The following is a 22,406-nucleotide window of genomic DNA, read 5'->3' as shown; positions in this document are numbered from 1 at the left end:
TCCCATCTTAAATTTTTTTTTTATTTATTTTTTTATTTTTATTTTTTTTAATACTTATTTAGTTTTTGAGACAGAGAGAGACAGAGCATGAACGGGGGAGGGTCAGAGAGAGGGGGAGACACAGAATCTGAAGCAGGCTCCAGGCTCTGAGCCGTCGGCACAGAGCCCGACGCGGGGCTCGAACTCACAGACCGTGAGATCATGACCTGAGCCGAAGTCGGACGCTCAACCGACTGAGCCACCCAGGCGCCCCCCATCTTAAATTTTTTTAATGTTTATTTATTTTGGAGAGCGAGCGAGCGAGCAGGGGAGGAACAGGGAGAGAGGGAGACACAGAATCCGAAGCAGGCTCCAGGCTCCAAGCTGTCAGCACAGAGCCTGACACAGGGCTCAAACTCACATGAGACAAGACAAGACGAGACATGAGATCATGACCTGAGCTGGAGTCTGGTGCTTAACCAACTGAGCCACCCAGACACCCCATCCCCCCACCCCATCTTTTATTGCAGAGCATAGTTCCATTTGGATAGAAAGCTAAGGCTGTGCATTTCCGGACGCTGGTTTGTCAGAACCCAGAGAGCCAAACGCTGACGCTGTGGCCAAGAAGACGGTAAGATTACGCTGTTACTTGGAAAGAGACCTTTCAATAAGTTTTTTGAAACAGGATCATGTGTGGTCCCTGTTTCTGTTAATAACTGCCACGTGTGTTATTTAGGGGTCTGTCCCTGTTACTGTAACTGCTGAATAAGTACAAACGGTATCAGGCCGTCCTGTGGGAGGAGCACCACCCTTCAGAGTCAAGACTAAATGAGCACTTGTAAGTCCCCACCCCGACGGCCAACGATATGGTAGAGGCAGGTGCGTGCTCTTAAAGCTGTACCTGACTTTGGCCATCCCAAGCCTCAAGCCCAAGTCTCCTACCTGCTTGCACCCCGGATGCCCAGGCCCGCTGCTCAGAGGTGGTGGTGTGGTTGGGGAGCAGGGCTGTTCCACAGGACAAGTTCTCCAGGCGATTCCTGCGTGCGGCCCGGGTCGAGAACTCCCCTGTTCCAGTCCGTCTGGGGAGAGATCTCTCTGCAGAAGCTGGAGCCTTCGAATCGGCAGGGAACAGAAAGATCAAGGGATCTAACTTCGCTCACTAGGATAAAAACCAGACTGGGACTCCCCCCCCAACCCCCCAGTCTATGTCTGGGACCCAGCTCGGGGGACAGTGGTCTTTCTAAGAGACTAAAAGGATTTAAGACCCTGGCTGTGTCGGGGCTCTTTGGTCGTAAAAGCTCTCTTCAGCAGCAGCCAGCCACTGGAAGGGACTAGGGAAAGTTGCAAAGTGTCTGCAGGTGGGCTAGTGTGGGGGGACAGGCTGGGGCCAGGTGACAGAAGTTATTAGGTGCCCTCTGCAGTCCCAGTCCAGATAAATGCCTCCACTTAAAAACATTTTTCTCTTGAAAGACCGATTCAAGCACAGTATTCCTCGAGGTGGGAAAGAGTCTGGTGGATTCTAGGCCCATGGGATTCATCAAAACTAAAGGAATCAGCAGCAGGAGTATTTTGCACGCACTGAGGACTGACTCCAAAGGGGCAGGCGTTGCAGGGTTCTGGGCCGAGGGAAGGTGGAGCAGTTGGTGGGGGCCGCACACCCTCCTCACCCGAGTGTCAGATTCAGCCCCCAAGCCGAGGACCATGATTTCCCCATTTGGGCAGAAGTGGGACGTATGGCTGCTTTATTTCTAAAGCAGCGTGAGCGCCTGGATTTTGGTGTTAACCGCAGCTTTTGCAAACCTTTCAGAACCTGACTTCGGGCGTATTCGTCGTGCCCTGAGATGCATCCTTCCCACGTGCACACAGATCTATTGCTATGTTTCCCATCTCCGAACACACCCCCTCCCAAGTCGGGTTCCCTCATGCCGCTCCACTTAATGGCCGTTTTCTTTGCCCCCCACCCCGCCCCAATGGCAAAACTCCACCAAAGAGCTCTCTCTGCCCACGCTCTCCAGTCGTGCTCCTTTTTGAAAAAGTTGTATTAGGTCACACTTTCGCAAAAGAGTGTTAGAACGTTGCCTTATGTTTACAGTAAAGAGGAGTCAAAGAGGACCTCAGGAGCTGGGTGCCCCCCAGCCTACACACCTCCAGTGGCAGGAGTGACCCCCCCAACTCAGCCACTGCTCCCCCGCTATCCCCCAGCACTCACCTGAACACCATCAGGGCCATCCGGACTCTTCTCATAATCCCTTCATCCCTGTCACCGCGGCCAGCACAAAAGGCCTGGCACTCCCGGGCCACGTCTCACCTCCTGGCCTCACCCCCACATGCGTGTGTTCCCCTCATCCGCGTAACAAATCACAAGACACGTTTAGGCTTAAAACCACCGCCACCGTGGTCTTGTTCGTGTGTCTGAAATTTGGACAGGAATTTGCAGGGACAACCTGTTTCCTCCCCACATGGGGTGACCCAGCCGGCAGGCTGGTGGTCCCCTTCCAAGGCGGTTCCCTCTGGGCCGGCGAGGTGGTGCTGGCTGCTGATTTCTCTCCGCACAGGGTCTCTCCCGGGGGGCTGGGGGTGGTGGGCAGTTTGGGTTTCCTCCCTGCAGAGTCGCTCAGGTCCAAAGCTTTTGTGTAGGTGTCGGTAGCTGCTGTAACGAGCTGCCACAGACAGCAGCTAAAACGACAGACATGGATTATCTCGCGGTTCCGTAGTTTGAGGTCTGCGGTGGGGCTCACGGGTGCTGGCAGGGCTGTGGTCCTTTCTGGAGGCTCCAGGGGGGGAGTCCATTTCCCATGCTGTCAGGCGGGCAGCAGAATTCAATTCCTCACGGTCCGAGGACGGAGCTCCCCATGCCGAGCTGGCTGTCAGCAAGGGCCGTTCCCAGCTTCTAGAGGCACCTGCATTTCTCGCCTCGTGGCGCTCTTCCTCCTCTCAAAGCCGCACCTGTCCTGCCTCCTCGTCATTGTCATATTGCCCAGATCCGCTCTTCTGCCTTCCGCCTCCGCTTTCGGGGGGCCCGTGTGATCACGCCAGGCTCACCTGGGCAACCCCAGGTGCTCTCCCTATTTTAAAGTCCTTAATCCGCCATCAGTGTTCCTCTTGCCGTGCAACACAGCGTTGTTGGTAGCTTCCCGGGAGCAGGGTGTGGACCCCTTTGGGGACATCGCTCTGCCCACCGCTATGTCCCAGAGACGGGAAGCCCCCACTTAGAGCATGGGCTCAGAAATTGTCCAAGTAGTTACAGACCCCAGATTCAAGGGGACATACCTTCCCCTCATCCTAAAGGAGGAGGGTCAAGGAACGTGTGAGCCGGGTGTTAAAACCTCCACAGTCTCTGGCCACAAATTCTCTCTGTTCCTCCCACACGCGAAAGTCCCAATCCCGGAAGCCCCATCCTGTTCCAGCATCAGACACAGGCTTGAGCTCCAGGATCTCATCATCTGAATCAAGAGCGGTGCGGGGGCCTCGAGCTGACCACCCTCACAGGCGAGTTACCTGTCGATCGCACACCGAACATACAGCGGTGAGGCAGGCGCATGTACACGCAGTAACATTCGAAAAGCGGGGAGCGAGGCACACAGTCGCTGGTCCACAGAAATCCAGCTGGGCGCGGGTCCCCCTCTCTTGCTTAGGGACCAGTGCTGCCTCCTAGGACTCTGACAAGGTGTCAGGCTCTACCCTCTGGGCTCTATTCGCCCTCTGTGTCATTCTTTTCTGGAAGAAAACAGTTTGGAATCCAGCTTTCTCAGCCTGCTTCCTGCCCAGAAAAGGTTTGAGCTCCTGAGGGTTCTTCATTTTGCACCGTCTTCCCCTTGTGTCTGAGCTGGAGGTGTTTCCGCAAGAACAGTTTGCAAAGAATGAGAGGTCATCTCTGCGGCTGCATTTATTTATTTATTTATTTTATTTTTTTTTTTTTTCAACGTTTATTTATTTTTGGGACAGAGAGAGACAGAGCATGAACGGGAGAGGGGCAGAGAGAGAGGGAGACACAGAATCGGAAACAGGCTCCAGGCTCTGAGCCATCAGCCCAGAGCCCGACGCGGGGCTCGAACTCCCGGACCGCGAGATCGTGACCTGGCTGAAGTCGGACGCTTAACCGACTGCGCCACCCAGGCGCCCCAATCTGTGGCTGCATTTAAAGAAATCTTTACCTCCTCGAGCTACAGGGTAGACCCAGGGAAGGATCAGGCTCAGGACTTAATTGTGGGCAAAGTATCCGAGTTGGCTGACTTCTCAGTCTGGGAAATTTCATCCACCAGAGTCAGGGCCTGACAGGGTACGACCAGGTCTTGAGAAATGGACACCTACCTATGGCACGAACTGGATGTCATCTGATCCACCAAGAGCAAGGCTGGGCATGCCCCACAGTGATGCATTAGTGAGTAGAAATGGTATATAAGCTTGAACGTGAACTGGAAGCCATGAGTCGGTTGCATGTACAGGTGGCTCAGGGGCCTTTGAGATCGATTTTTGCTGCATACTGTCTCCTTTTTAATTTTTTTTTTTTTTTTTTTTTTTTAATGTGGGGCGCCTGGGTGGCTCAGTCAGTTGAGCGAGCAACTTCGGCTCAAGTCATGATCTCGCGGTTCGTGACTTCGAGCCCTGCGTCGGGCTCTGTGGTGACAGCTCAGAGCCTGGAGCCTGCTTCGGATCCTGTGTCACCCTCTCTCTCCGCCCACGCCCACCTGTGCTCTGTTTCTCTCTGTCTTTCAAAAATGAATAAACATAAAAAATTTTTTTTTAATTTTTTTAAATTATTTTTGAGAGAGTGCACAAGCAGAGGCTGGAGGGCAGAGGTGGGGGGGGTTGGGCAGAGGATCCGAAGTGGGCTCTGTGCTGACAACAGCAGTGAGTCCAATTTGGGGCTCGAACTCACGAAATGTGAGGTCATGACCTGAGCCGAAGTCAGATGCTCAACCGACTGAGCCACCCAGGCGCCCCTGCACTGTCTCCGTTAATCTACACCTGCAGTCCCTTGGGGAGCTTCTCATGAGTGGCAGAGAAAAAGCTCCAGCTTAGTTTCCAGGTGGTTCTGCATGATATGACGGCAACAGCCATCACGATACGCTGTCCCCCCGCGTAGATGGCTGCAGCCTTACAGCCCCACCCAAAGGTGACCCTGAAGGAAAGGCTGTGAAGGAAGATCTTCCCAGCGGGCTGAATGTTGAGTGGTACGTTTGATTGGCCACTTTGGCCGGATTGAGAGATGGCCGGAGTACAAATGGACATGAACCTGTGGATGGTTGCTAACAGACTCCCAGCGTGGCTGGATGGTCAGTGACTTGGAAAGAAAAGAATTGGAAACTTACTGACAAGGAGGTTTGGGGAATAATATGTGGAGGGGCCCGTCTGCACGGATTCAGAGTGTGAAAAATGAGTCACGTGAGTGTTCACCAGGGGCACCGCCTGCAGGGGAGGGGGTAAGAGAGCATGTTCTGTTGGTGTCTGTCAGCCTCTGCCTAGCCACCCAGCGTTTCCTCCACGCGCCCACAGATGGAGGGCTGTGCACACGCTCAGCAACGTAGAAGTCCTTCCCCAAGGCTGACCCGGTTGACATATGCTGCGTGCAGAACCTTCTGGAATGACTTGAGAAGGGGCTCTGAATTTTTGCCACTTCTCCCTTCCCTTGAACCCGGATGGGCTCATGACCGCCTTCACCGACAGAATATGCCGGAAATGACGCCTTAGTGTGGCTTCTAAGGCTAAGTCGTAGAGACCATTCAGCTCCTGCTGGGGCTCCTGGGATGCTTGCTGTCCAGATGTTCCCTCCTGGGAGGCCCCCTCTCGAGGCTCAGATGGAAGGCTGTGGGAGGTTCAAGCTGCAGAAAGAGGGCACGTGTGGGAACCCAGCTGAGCCCAGGCTTTGGGTCCCTGGGGCACCAGAATGTGAATGAAGAAATCTGCAGAGTATTCCAAGCCCTGGCCATTGAGCCACGCCCCGGCCGTCCTCCTCTTTCCTGCTGAGGCCCTGGACATTGTAGACCCGAGACGAAAAGCAATGCCCGCCGTGTCCTCTGTAGATCCTGACCCACAGACCCATGAGCAGGACAAAAATGGTTGCCACACACCAACAAGTTGGATAAGCGATTAAGTTTGCTGGAAGCACTGTGAACTGGGCAGGAAGCAGGCTGAGAAGGCTGGATTCCAAACTGTTTTCTTCCAGAAAAGAATGACACGGAGGGCGAATAGAGCCCAGAGGGTAGAGCCTGACACCTTGTCAGAGTCCTAGGAGGCAGCACTGGTCTGCTGCTGATGCGGTACCTTTCTCTGGGGACACCGGCCTGGTGGACGTTCGATTCTATCAGACCCCTTCCATCATGAAGGGAGTGGGGGGACTTGTCCTCCCTGGATGAGACACATACTCTGAAGAGGAGTTTGCCTTTTCCTTCCCATGATGCTTCTGCTGGCATTTATACGGTCAAGGAGTTCCACACCACACTGCTGCTGCTTCTCCTTTTTTTTTTTTTTAACATTTATTTATTTAAAAAAATTTTTTTAATGTACTTATTTTGAGAGAGAGAAAGACAGAGCACGAGCGGGGGAGGGGCAGAGAGAGAGAGGGAGGCACAGAATCCGAAGCAGGCTCCGGGCTCCGAGCTGTCAGCACAGAGCCCGACGCGGGGCCCGAACTCACGGACCGAGAGATCATGACCTGAGCCGAAGTCAGACACTCAACTGACTGAGCCACCCAGGCGCCCCTATTCCCAGGATGTTTATGGCAATGTTGCAAGGCTTTTGTCAAGGAGACCCGCCCCCCTCTTCCTTCGAGGACCCTGGGTCTGTGAACTGGCTCAGGTTTGGGAATTGAGTGAGAGTCTTGTAATGATTCAGGATAGATCTCTGTTTACCTTATCTAGAGATTTTCTAGTTATATAAATCAAATAATAATGCTTTAATAGGCTGCCTGTCATGGGCTGAATTGTGCCCCCTTTCCCAAAGATAAGCTGAAGTCCCTCCCACGGTCCCTGTGCCTGTGACCTTATTTGCAGATGTAATTACAATGCAAGTTAAGATGAGGTCATGCTGGAGGGGCGTGGGCCCTTAATCCAATATGACTAGTGTCCTTATACAAAGAGGAGATGGACAGACACAGAGGAAAGATGACCATGTGACAATGACAGGGACAGGGATTCTATTATGCAGCTGGAAGCTAAGGGGCACCAAAGATTAGGACCAGCCACTAGAAGCTGGAAGAGGCGAGGAGGGACCCTCTCCTAGATCCCTCAAAGGGAGCGAGTCCCTGTCGACACCTTGATTTCCAACCTCCAGGCTCCAGACCCGCCAGACAAGAAATTTGTGTTGTTTTAAGCCCCCCAGTTGGTTAAGATTCCAGCTCTTGATTTTGGTTCAGGTCATGATCTCACATTTCTTGAGTTCAAGCCCTGCATCAGGCTCTGTGCTGATAGCGTGGAGGCTGCTTGGGATTCTCTCTCTCTCTCTCTCTCTCTCTCCCTCCCTCCCTCCCTCCCTCTCTCTGCTCCTCCCCTGCCCCCCCCTCTCTCTCTCTAAATAAATACATAAACATTAAAAAATAAAAAATAAAGAAATCGAGAGTTCTGTATGGCTCAGATCTTTGAAACACTTATACATCAGCGGAGGCAGAAAGATGGGTAAATCTGTCAATCTTCAGCATCGTTTAGTCTCCCTCTTTCATGTCTAGAAACTTACATTTCATTGCTCATTAAAAGGAATCAAGGTGGCCCAGAGAAGGGAGTCCCACTTGACTTTCAAATGGGGATTGCGTGTTATGTGTCTTTGAGTTCTCAGTGAGGAAGGGCAGTGCGACTGCTCTAACAGGCAAACTGTGTAACGTTAGCGGCTTAGCACGGTAGAAGTTTTCTTCTCACTCATGGGGGCCCAGCTTCAGCGGGGAAACTCTGCTTTGCCACTCACGGGGTGGGGAGGGGGGCTCAGGCTGATGCACTCCGCCGTCTTCAGCACGGAGTTCGCGAAGGCGCTCGGGGTATCGATGCCATCACTTCTGCCTCCGCTCCCCTGACCAGAACCTGGTCGCCTGGCTCCACCTAGGTGCAAGGGGAGAGTCCCTGGCTGGACAGCCACTTCCCGGTGACGATTCTACGCCGTGGAAGGGGAGCCCATGTTTGATGGCCAGCTGGCTGCCTCTACAGCATAGCCTCAGCTCAGTGTCCAGCATATAGTAGGTGCTCAGTAAATAACAAAGTGTCTCGGGTACTTTGTATTTGGTGGCACATTCCCACGTACTTCATATGTATCAGGCTACTTTGTCCCCATAGAAACCTGTGAGAATGGTTAGTATTAAGAGCTCCGTTTTAGGGAAACCTGGGTGGCTCGGTTTGCATCTGACTTCGGCTCAGGTCATGATTTCGCGGTTCGTGAGTTCGAGCCCCACGTCGGGCTCTGTGCTGATAGCTCAGAACCTGGAGCCTGCTTCGGAGTCTGCGTCTCCCTCTCTCTCTGCCCCTGCCCTGCGCATGCTCTGTCTCTCTCTCTTAAAAATAAATAAACAGGGGCGCCTGGGTGGCGCAGTCGGTTAAGCGTCCGACTTCAGCCAGGTCACGATCTCACGGTCCGTGAGTTCGAGCCCCGCGTCAGGCTCTGGGCTGATGGCTCGGAGCCTGGAGCCTGTTTCCGATTCTGTGTCTCCCTCTCTCTCTGCCCCTCCCCCGTTCATGCTCTGTCTCTCTCTGTCCCAAAAATGAATAAACGTTGAAAAAAAAATTATAAATAAATAAATAAATAAATAAATAAATAAATAAATAAACAAACAAACATTACAAGAAATACTAAAAGAAGAGCTCCGTTTTACAGATGAGGAAATTGAGGCACAGTGAGGCTCAGTAACTTGTCCAGGGTCATGGCAGTAAGTGATGGAGCCAGGAATCGGACCTCGAAGCCTGGCTTTAGAACTCACCCACCGCCCCCCCTCCCCCGCCACTTGACATTGCCTGTCCCTACAAATCCATGCTGATTTGAGCTTGATTCATGAAAGAGACAATGAATTAATGTGCGCTGTAAAACCGCAAAATGAAATAAAAGCAGAGATGATTTTTACGGAAGTCTGGGGCATTCGTGGAGTTCCTGCCATCTGCCAGGCAGTCTCTCTCCCTCCCTCTCTCTCTCTCTGTCTTTCTCTTCCTCCCAGTTTCCCATGGCATTTGACACAAACTGTGGCTTCATTTTGTTGTCCCCAGGCCTGGCCTTATACCTGACACTTGGGAGGGGCTCACTACACATTTTCCAACGTAGGATAAAAATACAGCTTGGGTGCTAGGGAGCAGAGCCAATCAGACATAGTTCTCTTGCCTTCAGGGCGCTCAGCATTGGAAAGACAGTTGACAATAGTCTACAGTGTGGGGCACGGACGGATGGGGAGCTGGACACGCCCACAGGGGACCACAGAAGGAATAAGCTGGGTGTCTTCGTTTCCCAGGGCTGCCCTAACAAAGGCCACCAATGACACAGATATATCGGCTCAGAATTCTCGAGACTAGGAGTTCAAGATCAAGATGTCTGTTCCAGGCCTCTCTCCGAGTTTCTGGCGGTCTCAGGGGTTCCATGGTTCGTAGATGGCACTCTTTCTGTGTCTTCACATCACCTTTTCCTCTATATGTGTCTGTCTTCAGTCTCCCCTTTTTTGTAAGGACACGGCCATATTGGATCAGAGCCCACCCTGGTGACCTCAACTTGATCGATCATTTCCAAATAAGGTCGCATTAACAGGGATGGGGAGTTAGGGCTTCACTGGAGGGGGGGGACGCATTCAACACGTGTTCACTGAGCACCTCGGGTGTGCTGGTCACCACTGTCCTATGTGCTGGAGCTAGAGCCATGGACAAGATAGGCAATGTCCTTCTAGACCGTTCGTTACGGCGGGAGAGACGGGCCACAGATGTACACACGTTCCAGGTGTGAGCTAAGGAGGAAAAGAAAGCAAGGGAAGGGGACGGAGCAGATGCGGGAAGACACAGCATTGTGCCCGTGCCCTGCGGGTCTGGTGAGACCCACACCTGGCTGGCTTGTTCATGCAACTTCCCCCCACTTGTGCCTTCGTTAACCCCTCGGTTTATTTACCGAGCATCACCTGGCCTGGGTCTGGGGAAACCCAGCTGAAGGTCACAGTCTTCCTCCCAAAAGAGGAGCAAACAGTGCCTCCTCTAGGAATGTCTCACCCTTCCTGGCAGACTCAAGGCTCACCCAACCCTCCCCTCGGGGCAGCCCTGCTCCCCGGGGGCTGCTTGCTCAGTCCCCCCTGCGGGCCATGATTAGAAGACAGGGCCGAGTCTCACATCGGATGCTCTCTAGCCTCCCAGTGCATTCCCGACACATACTTGTCTGTTCAGCATGTCCCTGCCAGGGTGCCGGCTCCTTGACGGCAGTCTTTCATAGCTGAAGTTTCCAGTACCCAGAAGAGCCTGGCAAATGATTCAGTGTTGGATAAGTAAGTGTTGGCCACACCAATGAATGAGTGAAAAAAAAAAATGAGTGAATGAAGGCAAGACAAGGCTCCCAGGTTGACTCCCTGCTGGTCCAGCCCCCGCCCCCCGCCCCTTCAGGACTCTCTGGCAATCAGAACCGCTACACTGCAAGATGAAAATGTGGGTCTGCTTGTTCAAAAATTAATTTCAGGAGAGCAACAGAGAGCGTGAAACCCAGGGGAAGAGGGGGTCTCCTGGGTGAGGAGCCCTCTATTACAGCACAGGAGGCTCGCGCGGGAGGCCTGCCTTTCCTCCTCCAGGCTGCAGGCCCCCCAGCGGCTCCCTCACCCACTCCCTGCTCCCACTCTGCTCTCAGCCACCTCTGCCTTTAGGATGCTCTTTTGCAAAAACCTCTGGGTGGGGAGACTCTCCTCTTCAGTGGCATCTGAGCGGGATGCCCTGGCAGACGCGGTCAGCTTCAGAGGGGCTGGGGTGCTGAGGGACGGGCTGGGGGCACCTGTAGCTCCGGGAAGGCCCTAGGCAGCTCCCCCCAACACCTCTGCTTCCAGAAGCAGCTTTCCATTCCCTTGGAGGGGGTGCACAGGTGATCTCTCTTCTTGGGAGGCAGCTCCTGGGCATCGGGGCATCTGGCAGACACACAAGCACACCAGATGCGCAAACACAGACACAAACAAAACACACCCCTCCCCCATTCATAGACCTAGGGAGGAGCGCTGAGACGCGTCGCCTCCTTGTCCCAACCAGACACACCCCTAAGACAGACAGCCAGACACAGACAGAGATTCACACAGAGAAAACATACGGTAGAAATACACAGGGTGAAGGACAGACAGACTCACAAGGACATTTTGAGGCTCACCTAGACCTCTGCGGTCCGCGTCGCAGCTCCTCTGGGACAGTCCGAACAGTGCTCACACCTGCGGCCCCTGGGGCACCCCTGCCGGACCGCATCAACGCCCCCTGCGCCTACTCGGTCCGGCTGACTCAGGGTGACCCTTGGCCCCCCACCGCAATCCCAGGAGCCAGGAGGCACCTGTCGTCATCCAGGGTTTCCGTGACGCCCGGGCAGGGCTGGGTGGGCGGGCGTCCACGAAGCGGACAGGGGTGGGACAGCGGAGGGCGGGCGGGGGGAGGCCGGGCGCGGGGAGGGGACGTCGGGGGAGGGCTGGCCCGGGTCCCAGGCGTCAGGGGCGGGGAGCGGCCCGCGTGGGTCAAATAGTGGGCGGGAGGGCTGCCCCCGGGCTTTGGGGAGTCCCGGGAGGTGGGCAGTGCGCTTTCAGGAGCGCGAAGAGGCAGCCGGGGTCAGCCCGGGGTCAGCGGGTGGGGGGCGGCGGCGGTGAGAGGACCGGGCTGTGCACCTTGACCGAGGGAGGGCAGAGGGGAAGAAGCGGGGAGAGCAGGTGTCGCAGGGCGATCGGGAGAGGGGGACCGGTCGGCAGAGAGCGTCAGGGCAAGGGCGGGGGTGGGGACAGCCGGTGGGTCCCCGGGCCCGCAGCCACTCCCGGAACCAGACTCCGGGCGGGTCACTCCGTGATGCCCGGAGGCCAGGGGGCGCCTGCCTCTCCCCAGGCGGCCGGGAGCGCCCCGGACAGGGTGCCGTCGGGGCCCGCGGCCGGCCCCTCGCCCCAGCTCGCGGCCCCGCGGGAGTCCCCGGCCCCTCGGCGGGGCGCGCTCCGCGCCAGCGTCCCGCAGAAGCTGGCCGAGGCGCTGAGCAGCCAGTACGGGCTGATCGTGTTCGCGGCGGGGCTGCTGCTCCTGCTGGCCTGGGCCGTGCACGCCTCGGGCGTGGGCAAGAGCGACCTGCTGTGCGTCCTCACGGCGCTCATGCTGCTGCAGCTGCTCTGGATGCTGTGGTACGTGGGCCGCAGCGCCGCGCACCGCCGCCTCCTCCGCCCCAAGGACACGCACGCCGGCGCGCGCTGGCTCCGCGGTGAGTCTCCCGGCCGCCGGCAGGTGCGGCGCGAAGCCCGCCGGCTCGCCCGCCAGCCGCTCGGCGGCGCCCTTTTCCTCCGACTTCCCTCTGCTCCGTTTTCCCCCGCCAAGTTTCGGGCTCTCCCCGCCTCCCTGCCTTCTCTCTTTTTCTTTGTTAACCCCGGGCTGTTGTAGCAGCCTCCTCTCTCTCTGCCGTCAGGCTCTCGGCACACATCCCGTCCTAACAGCCGCAGCTACACGAGCCCGCTCACGTCTCTCCCCGGCTGAAATTCCTGCAGCCACGAGGGAGGCCGCACTCCCCGTCCTGGCATTCACGGCCTGCTAAGATCAGCCCCCCGCAGTGCGCTCTGGTTTTATCCCCTCCTTTGCTCTCGTTCTGGGCTCCAGAGAGGCTCTTAGTTCCCGTTACGGTGTTTCAGGTCTCCATGCCTTTGCATATTATGTTCCCGCCTCCCGCAGTGCCTTCCGCCTGCCTTGCCTTCCAGAACAGGGCTCAGGCCTCACTCCGTCCCCTCCAGTGGTGCTTTTCTGATTTCCCCTGCTCTTTGTGGTCTGACCACACTCCCCCACCCCTCACCATGCCCTGGGAAGACCTGTTCTTGATATCTCTGTCCACCACCCCCCCCCCCACCACCCTGGGGGAGCTCTGTGAGGCTCACGTCTTAGTCCTAGAGCCACCTCCGGGTCTGGCGTGGAGGAGACGCTAAGAGTGTGCCTGCAGCTGGGGCGAATGGAATCGTGGCTAAGCGGCCAAGCATTGGGGCCGCGGAGGGTAATACACTTGCCAGGTAGTCAGGCCGCGGTGACTGAAACATCATCAAGATAGGAAGGTTCTCCTCCTCCAGGAGCTTCGGCCCTTGAGAGGGAGCTCGATAGGGTGCAGTCAAAGGGAGGAGGCAGTGGGGAGTCCGCCTTGGAGACAGTCCCTGCGAAACCTTCCCCGGAGAGGTCGGGTACGTGTCACTGTGCGGGGACCACACACATCACACATCTCTACGTGACCGCTCGTCAGGTCTGACTTTAAATCTGCCCGAGAGAGTGGCTTTTCCTTGTCCTTGCGTGACCTTGGGCACGTTCCATAATCTGCCCACCCTGCCCGTTTCTGCAGGCGGGGAGCAGGAATCACACACTTGGGGGGACCAGTGACTGCTGGCTGGGTTCAGGCTGCGTGCCCAGCACACCTCCCCTCTCCTTCCCACCCACCTCCCTTCCGAGGTCTGGCCCCAGTGCCATCGTCTCCGCCCACCCTGCCGGGAATTGCTCCCAACTCCCACTGGCCCCCGTGGCTTTCTCTGTGTGCACCTGTTTTGCTCCGTGTCGGCTTCCACCGCGTATTAGGGCTGGCTGCATAAGAGCCGCATTACCGGGTGAGATTTCAGGCTTCGTGGCCTCAGGGCCTGCGGCTAGTTCATCCTGCCTTTGGAAAAACTGGACCCAGTTCCAGGCTGGGCCCGAATTCCTGTTCTGCAAACGGTTGTTTGAGGGAGGCTCATGGTTTTGTGACTCTGAATGGCGGGGAATCCCGTGCCTTTTCCGGTGTCTGAATCAAACAAACAAATGGAAATGAAATGTTATTTTGAGGACACTGATTTACACAGGCTAAAAAAGATTACACACGTAGGCTTTCCACCTGGGCTTTCCTGTAGTGGAAGGTTCCTTTCTTTGACCCTCCCTCACCTCTTCCCTTCCTCTTCCCTCCCTCCTTGCCCCTTCCTTCTACCACCGTTCCCTCCCCTGCCCTTCCTCTCTCCCTCTCCCTCCTGTCTCTCTCTCTTCCAAGGAAGACTCGAAGCCTTGTGATCTCAGTCAGTGGCTGAATGGTGGTGCCGTTTCCCAAGATTAGGAAGACAGAGGGAGGAACAGGGGTGGGGGTGACACCGGGGTGGGGGTGAATAAATACGTTTCCTCTTACAGACACGTTACTTTTCAGATGTCTATTAGACACCCAGTAGTGGCAAATATAGAGAGAGCACGTAGCAGGTGTTCAATAAATGGCGGCCGTTGAGACAAACACGATACCGTAACCATTCAAGTGAGGAGTGTGGTTAATGGTCATGGTGCTGGTTCTGGAAGGCTTGGCTCCGTGTCCCAGCTCTGCTATGTTCACCTTCTGAGTCCCTGTTTCCTCATGAGTGAAATGAGAATCCCAGTTGTTTCTTGGGGAAGAGCTGAACGCAGTTTGCAAAACACTGTGATCCCTGTGAACGGGCTGCGGTTCATCAAAAAGCAAGAGGCTAACTGTCCCGAAAGAACATGGGGAGGCCATGGGAGATGCGTCAGCCCCAGCCAGCCCTGGGGTTTTCCTTGGAATCGTAGCTGGAAGGACAGGTTTGACTCAGCTCTGCCCTGGCTTCTGTGACAGTCCTAGCGCATCCGCATCCGGGGCTCTGAGAAAGAACCGGCCTGTGAAATTCGGGGCACTGATGTTTTCAGAGAAAGTTTTTGGGTCTTGGTATGGGCTGTGAGGCATTTCTTTGAGCAGAAAACGTTCTGCTTCACCTACTGAGCATGAGAAAGTGAAAATTTCCTCTGGAACAAATAATATTGATGTATTAAAATATTTAGCAGAAATGAGGGGCTATTAATCCAGCTCCTCTGTTTGCTAAGTAAAGAGATTGGTTTTTTCTGGAAGGAATGACAGCAGCCTGGCTATCTCGTGCCAGCCCAGTGGGTACATTGATATGCACACTCAGTGAATAGCTGTTTCAGGCTGTTAATTGCTACGATGTAATTAACATCCTAGTTGTTTCTAGTTCCATTAAAGACTGTAGTGGTTTACTTACCAGTGGTAGGATTTTGTTGTTACTGTTCTGTCTCAAGTCCCGAGAAGCGTCATCAACACACAATTATGGGAACAATGACAATAAGAAATGAAGCTGTGTTTATTGAGTTCAGAATGCAGGCACATTAGAAGCATTGTCTCGATTATACGTCCCAGCGATTCTCTTTTTTGTAATGCTTGTGAGTAATCATCCCCAAATTTATTCCTTTTCTAAGATCATATTTTTGCATAATACTTGTTTCTTTTTTTTTCAGATTTTTTTTAACGTTTATTTATTTTTGGGACAGAGAGAGACAGAGCATGAATGGGGGAGGGTCAGAGAGAGAAGGAGACACAGAATCCGAAACAGGCTCCAGGCTCTGAGCTGTCAGCACAGAGCCTGATGTGGGGTTCGAACTCACGGACCGCGAGATCATGACCTGAGCCGAAGTCGGCCGCTTAACCGACTGAGCCACCCAGGCACCCCAATACTTTTTTTCTTAAAATGAGACCCACCCATGTGTATGATACATTACATCTCTGTCCAGCATGCTGCCCCCAGAAATGGACTGCTCCCAGCACCGTGCTCGTCGTCCCTTAAGGGCCTGGAAGTGAAGGGGCAGAGGTGAGCTGCTTATGTCAGACCAGCTCACGGGTGGTGGCTGTACCGGCTGTGGAGTGAAAGGTCAGGAACGTGGTGATGGGTTTGGGAAACAGGCTGTCCCCACTTGTGAGTAAGCTGGTCCCAGTGTGTGCGAGAAGAGGGGCAGGTGCCATGGGGGACGGCGGCAGGGAGCAGCGGAGGGGGGCCACCAGGGGAGGGGCGGAGGCACAGAACGCAGAGATACAACAATTGAGCTCCCCATCACTGGGAATGTTTAACAGTGAGAAGGTGAAGAGGGACAGACTCTTTGCTTCCGGGCAGATGGCCTGATACTAACAGGCGTCAGAGAAGGCAAAAGTCTACTTCCTGTTTGCTTTCTGTCTTCTTCCTCGAGGCTCCCGGGAACTTGTGGGGAGCAACAGAGAAGGGAGCCGAGTGTACAGACTGGAAATTTTTGTGGTGCTTGGGCAGAACCGTTGGTCTGGTTTTGTTCGACGGCCTGGAATGAGCTCCCAGAATTGGCTGGGCTCTGGGGCTGGCGGGACCTTCGGACGTGGCCCTGCACAGAGGGGTGCGGACAACAAGGGGGCAGCAGAGGCTAAGAGCGTGCCCCTTCTCTGGGCATGTAGCTTTACTTCTGCCTCAGTTTCCTCATCTGTAAAATGGGGACGATGATACCACATATTATGAGACTCAGTGAGTTAGTACATAAATGCTTAGGAGCCTCTGGCACATCATAAGAGAAATATCTTACGAAATAAATGATTCAGCATTGTAGTGTGTAGGTGCAGGGGATGCGTGAAGGGAGGCAGAAGACAGCTGGGGGCGGGGGTGAGGGTTTAGGGATTTAGGGAAGGATCCCCAGAAGAAGGTCTTTTGTTTTTGCTGGAGTCTGGGAAAAAACATTAAAAATCATTTTAAAATGATAAAAGAATACACAGAATATAGCAAACTGAGCATGACAGTGACACCTGGCAAATTTCTGGAGCAGAACAACACGTCGGGGGTGGGGGGTTTGAACAATTCCCTTGGGAAGGAGAGCGGTGGGTCCCCAAGACCCAGCCTGGGGTCGCTACGACAGACTCTTGCCTAACTGCATGAGTTTTCTTACATATTATTTTTTGGATGAGATTTTTTTTTGTCTAATAAAAAACTATAAACATAATGTCAGGATTTCAGCATCAGCAAGATAATGGGGCTGCCCAAAAGGCTGGTGCCAGTGTGGCGTTCATTGGAAAGGAAGTCAGACTGCACGTGGAATGCCTTGTCCCCCTCTGACCATCACACGGGCACCTGCAGAAGGGTGGCGCCAGGAGGGACGAAAGGGTGTCGAGTCCAGAAGGGAGAGGAGGCGACAACCTCACTCCCGTCGGCCCCAGACCATCCTTCAGCTCCTGGAAAGCAGAGTTACTTCTTTTTTTTTTTTTAATTTTTTTTTCAACGTTTTTTATTTATTTTTGGGACAGAGAGAGACAGAGCACAAATGGGGGAGGGGCAGAGGGAGAGGGAGACACAGAATCAGAAACAGGCTCCAGGCTCTGAGCCATCAGCCCAGAGCCTGATGCGGGGCTCGAACTCACGGACCGCGAGATCGTGACCTGGCTGAAGTCGGATGCTTAACCGACTGCACCACCCAGGCGCCCCCAGAGTTACTTCTTTAGGGAAGCCTTTCCTGATACCTTCAGACCAGGTGTGGACCCCAGGTGGTCTGGTCTCATAGGGTCCTCTATTTTCTTCTTGACGCAAATCAAGCAGGAGTTTGTGTTATTCGGTGTGTCGATCTCACCAGATTGTGGGCTCTTGGAGGCAGAGCCCCTGTCTGCATGTGCCCCCTGTTATAGCCTGAGCTCCTGGCACAGTGCCTGGCATGTAGCAAGTGCCAGTTGGGATTTACTGAATCGCCAAGTGAACGGATGGGTGAATGAATGAATGAGTGAGTGAGTGAATGATGACACAATCTCCAAGGAAGAGGATGACAGTTCTAGGAGGCTGACTGCAGTTCAGCATAGGGAAGAACATTCTAATATGAGCCCCAGCTGGTGATGGAAGGGTGTACGTTGAGAGACGGTGAGCCCCCCAGCCCTGGGCATGTCCCGATGGGAGACCAGTTGGCCGCTAGTCATAATGCACTGGAAGCATTCTTGCATGAGACGGGGATATAGACTGACTTTGTGGGACCTTCTACCTCTGACAGTCTACAGTTCAAGGTTCCAGACTCCTAGGGAGTATTTGGGTGCCTACCACAGAGGAGGGTTCTCCCCTCTGCCAACACGAGACCTTTTAGGGTTATTCTCAAGTGACGTGGCTGGGAAACTTCGAATTGGTTCGAATTCATTGTTTTTCTTTGTGATTGATGATAAGAATGATGATAGCATCCATTTGTAGAATTTCCTACGTGTGGGGCACTGTGCTAGGTACTTTTAATGTAATGACTTGTTGAATCTCCTCTACATCCCTAAGAGAAAGCCAATCGTATTATTATCACGTTTTACAGATGAGGAAACTGAGGCATAGAGAAGTTAAGTAATTACTGAAAGTCATCAACTAATAACTGATGGGGAACAGGATTTGAGGCCAGGCTCTGACCACTACAGCCTACTGTCTTCTCGTAGGCGAGTCGATTTTTGCTGATGATATTCTAGCGGCATCCAAAATAATACATTCTCTTCTTGAGGTGTGCAAAGGGACGCTGTAAAACCAAGTTCACTGATTGTGTGCCTTAATTCTTCTGTGTCCTTCCTTACGTTTCCTCCTACCAGATCAGTCTAATTCTGGAATCTTCCATTGGATCTCTTTAAAGTAGCAGTTACATATACTATAAATAGGGAACTCTATTTTATTTGGCACACAAGGGACTATTATATCTTTCTCATACATCATGCCTTTTTTTCATGCGTGATGATAAAGATGAAGGGATTCTTCATCCTGTTTACTACGTTTAACTTCAATTCCATGTGGTCGGGTATCAATATGGCTCTTCCTGCTTTCTCTTCATTTGCATGGTCTCTTTGTCCACACCTTGATTTTCTGCCCTTGCTACTCAGTGAATAGTGTGATTCATAAAACAGATAGTTAGGTTTTGCTTTTAATCCAATATTCCCATCCTTGCTGACTAAACTAATGGGAGATTCAGATCATTCCCTGTACCCCTTTACTGTAAGGATTTATATGCTTGACTTTATTGTTCCCAGTTTTCTTTGCGACCATTATGGTTTCTTTTACATGTTGTTTCATTTTCCTTTTGCATACGTTTGCTTTTTGGAGCACTTGAACATTTTTTTCTAAAGATTTTATTTTATTATTTAAAAAAATCTTTATTTTTGAGAGAGAGAGAGAGACAGAGTGTGAGCAGGGGAAGGGCAGAGAGAGAGGAAGACACAGAATCTGAAGCAGGCTCCATCTGGGCTCTGAGCTGTCAGCACAGAGCCTGATGCAGGGCTCGAACTCATGAACTGTGAGATCATGACCTGAGCTGAAGTCGGACGCTCAACTGACTGAGCCACCCAGGCGCCCCTAAAGATCTTATTTTTAAGTAATGTCTGCACCCAATGTGGGGCTCGAACCCACAACCCCGAGATCAAGAGTCCCACGTTCCTCAGACGGAGCCAGCCAGGAACCCTGGAGCACCTGAACATTTTATTGTGTCTTTCTATTCAATGAATGGCTATCTTTCCTTTCCTGTTCTCACAACCAGATGCATTTTGCTCCATTCTTATCCAGAAAACCCTTAACATTTCCCCCAGGAAGGCACATTGCTGCCTCTGCTCCAATGAGAGGAGATCTATCTACTAGACTATTCATCCTCCATCCATCCTCCATCCATCCATCCATCCATCCATCCATCCATCCATCCATCCATCCATTTTCACCCTCCCCCTCTTCCTTCCATTATATGTCCATCCATCCATCCATCCATCCATCCATCCATCCATTTTCACCCTCCCCCTCTTCCTTCCATTATACGTCCATCCATCCATCCATCCATCCATCCATCCATCCATTTTCACCCTCCCCCTCTTCCTTCCATTATACATCCATCATCCTCTCCAATCTGTTGCTACATTTATTGCTTGCCATTGTTCCCTCTCCTCTTCGTCTCCCCCAATTATGAGGACTCTCCCCCGGTTCACAGGCTGTTTGGCTAAACAGCGAGTTATGTGGATGACTCCCCCCCGCCCCACCTCTGTTCTCTGTTCAGCCGGCACCTTCTGAGAGAGTTCTTTCTGACCTTCGTCAACTTTAATCGTCTTCCCGCTTTACTTTTCCTCACACACTTTGCACTTCCTGACACTTCTTCTATGTTTATTACTTATTTGCTCATTCTCTGTCTCCCCCACTAGAATGTTAAACTCACTGAGGGCAGGCACTTTATTTTATCTCCCTTTTTATGTCTCCAGGGCTTGGGACAGTGGCTGGACCATCCCTGGAACAAAGAGTTGTTGAATGAATTGCATTTTGCATACCCTCAAATCTCTTTCTGTCTTGTGCCCTGAGAAGCAGGTGACATGCTGGCTGGAGGTAGGGTTCTTACACTGAAGTCCTTTCCCTAAAGTTGACTCTAGCTACTCTCCCACTGATTTCTGCAGATGAGAAGTCTGGTGCCAGCGTGCACCTCTACATTTTGTGCACACCCCAATTTATCCAATATTACACATGTGTATTTGTTGATTCCCCAGCAATCTTGTTTGTTTGCCTTTGAGCCCCTGGCAAAATGCCTGATGCATAGTAGGCGTCCCCCAAATATTTGTTGTATAAATAAATGGATAAAGGAAGGATTTTTAATACTATGAGAAGGCAGATGATGTATTTATCGGAACTCTTGAAATATCAGTGACAGGGGTGTTCTAGACCAGTGGTTCTCAAGGTGGGGTCCCAGATCAACAGTGTCAGCCCCACCGGGGAGCTTGTTAGAGATGCAAATTTGGACCCCCCCTCCCCAAACCTACTGAAGCAGAAACTCTGGGGGTGGAGCCCCGCAATCTGCGGTTTAACAAGCCTTCCAGGTGATCCTGATGCATGTTCAAGTTGGAGAACCGGTGCTGGAGACTGGTCTCGTTTTCTAGATGGGAAAACCAAGGCTAGGAGCAGGGAAGTGACTCATCTGAATTCACGCATGCCACCGGGGGCACAGCCGGAGCCAATGCCCAGGTCCCCAGGGCTGCAGCCTGTGTCCTCGCCACACCAGCCAGGCTGCCTCACCTCCTCTCGCTATTTCCCCTGTATATCAAAACGAGCCATGCATTTGTCAAACCTTTTGAAAGCACCGGGATTGAGTCTCCACCCTTACTGAGCTTTTGATTTCACTGGGAGCTTGCCAGGATTAAAAACAAAACAAAAAAAAAATGTGACTTAGAGTTGTTTCTATAAGGCTTTGAGCAATGGAAAGGAGCTGGGCGATTGCGTTACTTTTCGCTGGAGGCTTCTTGGGTTGGAGCTGTAATGTTATAGCTCAGTGTGAGGACCCGTCCTCTCTCTCGACCTCGCCACAATGCTTGTCACACACGATCCAGTTTCCTCCCGCTCATGGGAGAGGAGGCGTGAATGGCGGCCAACGTTGGCCCAGAAGAAGGATTAGGACCTTTGACGTTGATCAAGTCTCCATGACCACTCTATTTTTTCTTGCTAATATTTTCATTTGTTACAAGTTTCTTTTTAACGTGTTTTGTATATTCCTTTCCATCTTTTTTTTTCCTATGCATATTTTTTGTTTGTGTTTATTGTTTGGTCCAAACCATGCCAGATACACCATCAAAGAATACTTCCTTTCTTCACTTTCCCTAAGTTCAGGCCCTTTCCATGACACCGTTATGGATGCCCCTTCCTATCAGTTTTAAAAATATGCTTTCTATTTTGGAAAAGTTTCAGGTTTACCGAAGAGTTGCACAGAGAGTGCAAGTGTTCCCGAATGCCTGTGTGCCCCTCATCTTTTTCTCTAGAGAGCAGGGTTTTAAGATCAGAGAACAGATTTTTTGAGAACAGTGACACTCTTAGACTGATCTTTTTTGGAGAAAAGCTCTTAGAGGCCTTCTGTTTATTGGGCTAATCTTTGTTGAATGTATATCATTTATCAGACCCCAGGATATGCATCAGGTGGGAACAATGATAAACAGGACACAATACTGTCTTGCTGTGTATATATGTAATTAATTCTAATATGTATGAAACAACATAAAATTTATTGACTTAGTTGTTAAAATTTTTTTAATGTTTCTTTATGTTTGAGAGAGAGACAGAGCGTGAATGGGGGAAGGGGAGAGAGAGAGAGAGGAAGACACAGAATCCGAAGCGGGCTCTAGGCTCTGAGCTGTCAGCGCAGAGCCCACCATGGGGCTTGAACTCGCGAACCGTGAGATCATGACCTGAGCTGAAGTCCGGTGCTTCACCAACCGAGCCACCCAGGTGCCCCTATTTCCTCCCACTCTTAATGGAGGTTAATAGTATCCTCTGAGGCCCGACAGTTTTTTCATTTTGATGTTTTAGGTTTTATGTTTAAGTCTTCGATTCATTTGAAGTTAATTTTTGTATATAGTGTAAGGCAGGGTAAAATTCATTCTTTCATGATTGGATTAGCCACTTTCCCAGCACCATCTGTAGAAACGACTGCCCTTTCCTCCCTGAATGGTCTTGGCACCTTTGCAAAAACCATTTGACCACGTAGGTGAGGGTTTTAATGGCATTTACTCTGAAACGACATCCGTGCATGTCAACA

The 22,406-nt window shown here is 52.4% G+C and overlaps 1 protein-coding gene and 2 long non-coding RNA genes across 4 annotated transcripts in view; 2 read left to right on the top strand and 1 right to left on the bottom strand.

The window, feature by feature from the left end:
* The first annotated feature begins 87 nt into the window (after positions 1–87).
* On the top strand, positions 88–3,868 carry LOC147582119 (uncharacterized). The gene is made up of 2 exons (XR_015250604.1): positions 88–610; positions 1,787–3,868. It is a non-coding gene; the product is annotated as an uncharacterized LOC147582119 (long non-coding RNA).
* A 4,877-nt stretch (positions 3,869–8,745) lies between these two features.
* On the bottom strand, positions 8,746–11,310 carry LOC147582118 (uncharacterized). Of its 2 annotated transcripts, none has more exons than XR_015250602.1 (3): positions 11,260–11,310; positions 10,293–11,026; positions 8,746–9,877 (listed from the first exon to the last, which is right to left on the bottom strand). It is a non-coding gene; the product is annotated as an uncharacterized LOC147582118 (long non-coding RNA). The 2 variants fall into 2 exon arrangements; XR_015250603.1 differs by having other exon boundaries at positions 10,293–10,376.
* Positions 11,311–11,798: 488 nt separating this feature from the next.
* Positions 11,799–22,406, top strand: part of OTOP1 (otopetrin 1) — a 34,886-nt gene continuing 24,278 nt past the window's right edge. The window contains exon 1 of the mRNA XM_086705454.1: positions 11,799–12,330. Coding sequence (XP_086561580.1) covers positions 11,934–12,330 — 397 coding nt within the window. The 5' untranslated portion in view covers positions 11,799–11,933. The remainder of the gene's footprint in view (positions 12,331–22,406) is intronic.

The sequence above is a fragment of the Puma concolor genome, chromosome B1 (genome assembly GCF_028749965.1).
Source record: "Puma concolor isolate L17-30 chromosome B1, mPumCon1.1.hap2, whole genome shotgun sequence".
NCBI lineage: Eukaryota > Metazoa > Chordata > Mammalia > Carnivora > Felidae > Puma > Puma concolor.
This window is presented reverse-complemented; position numbering and strand designations above follow the sequence as displayed.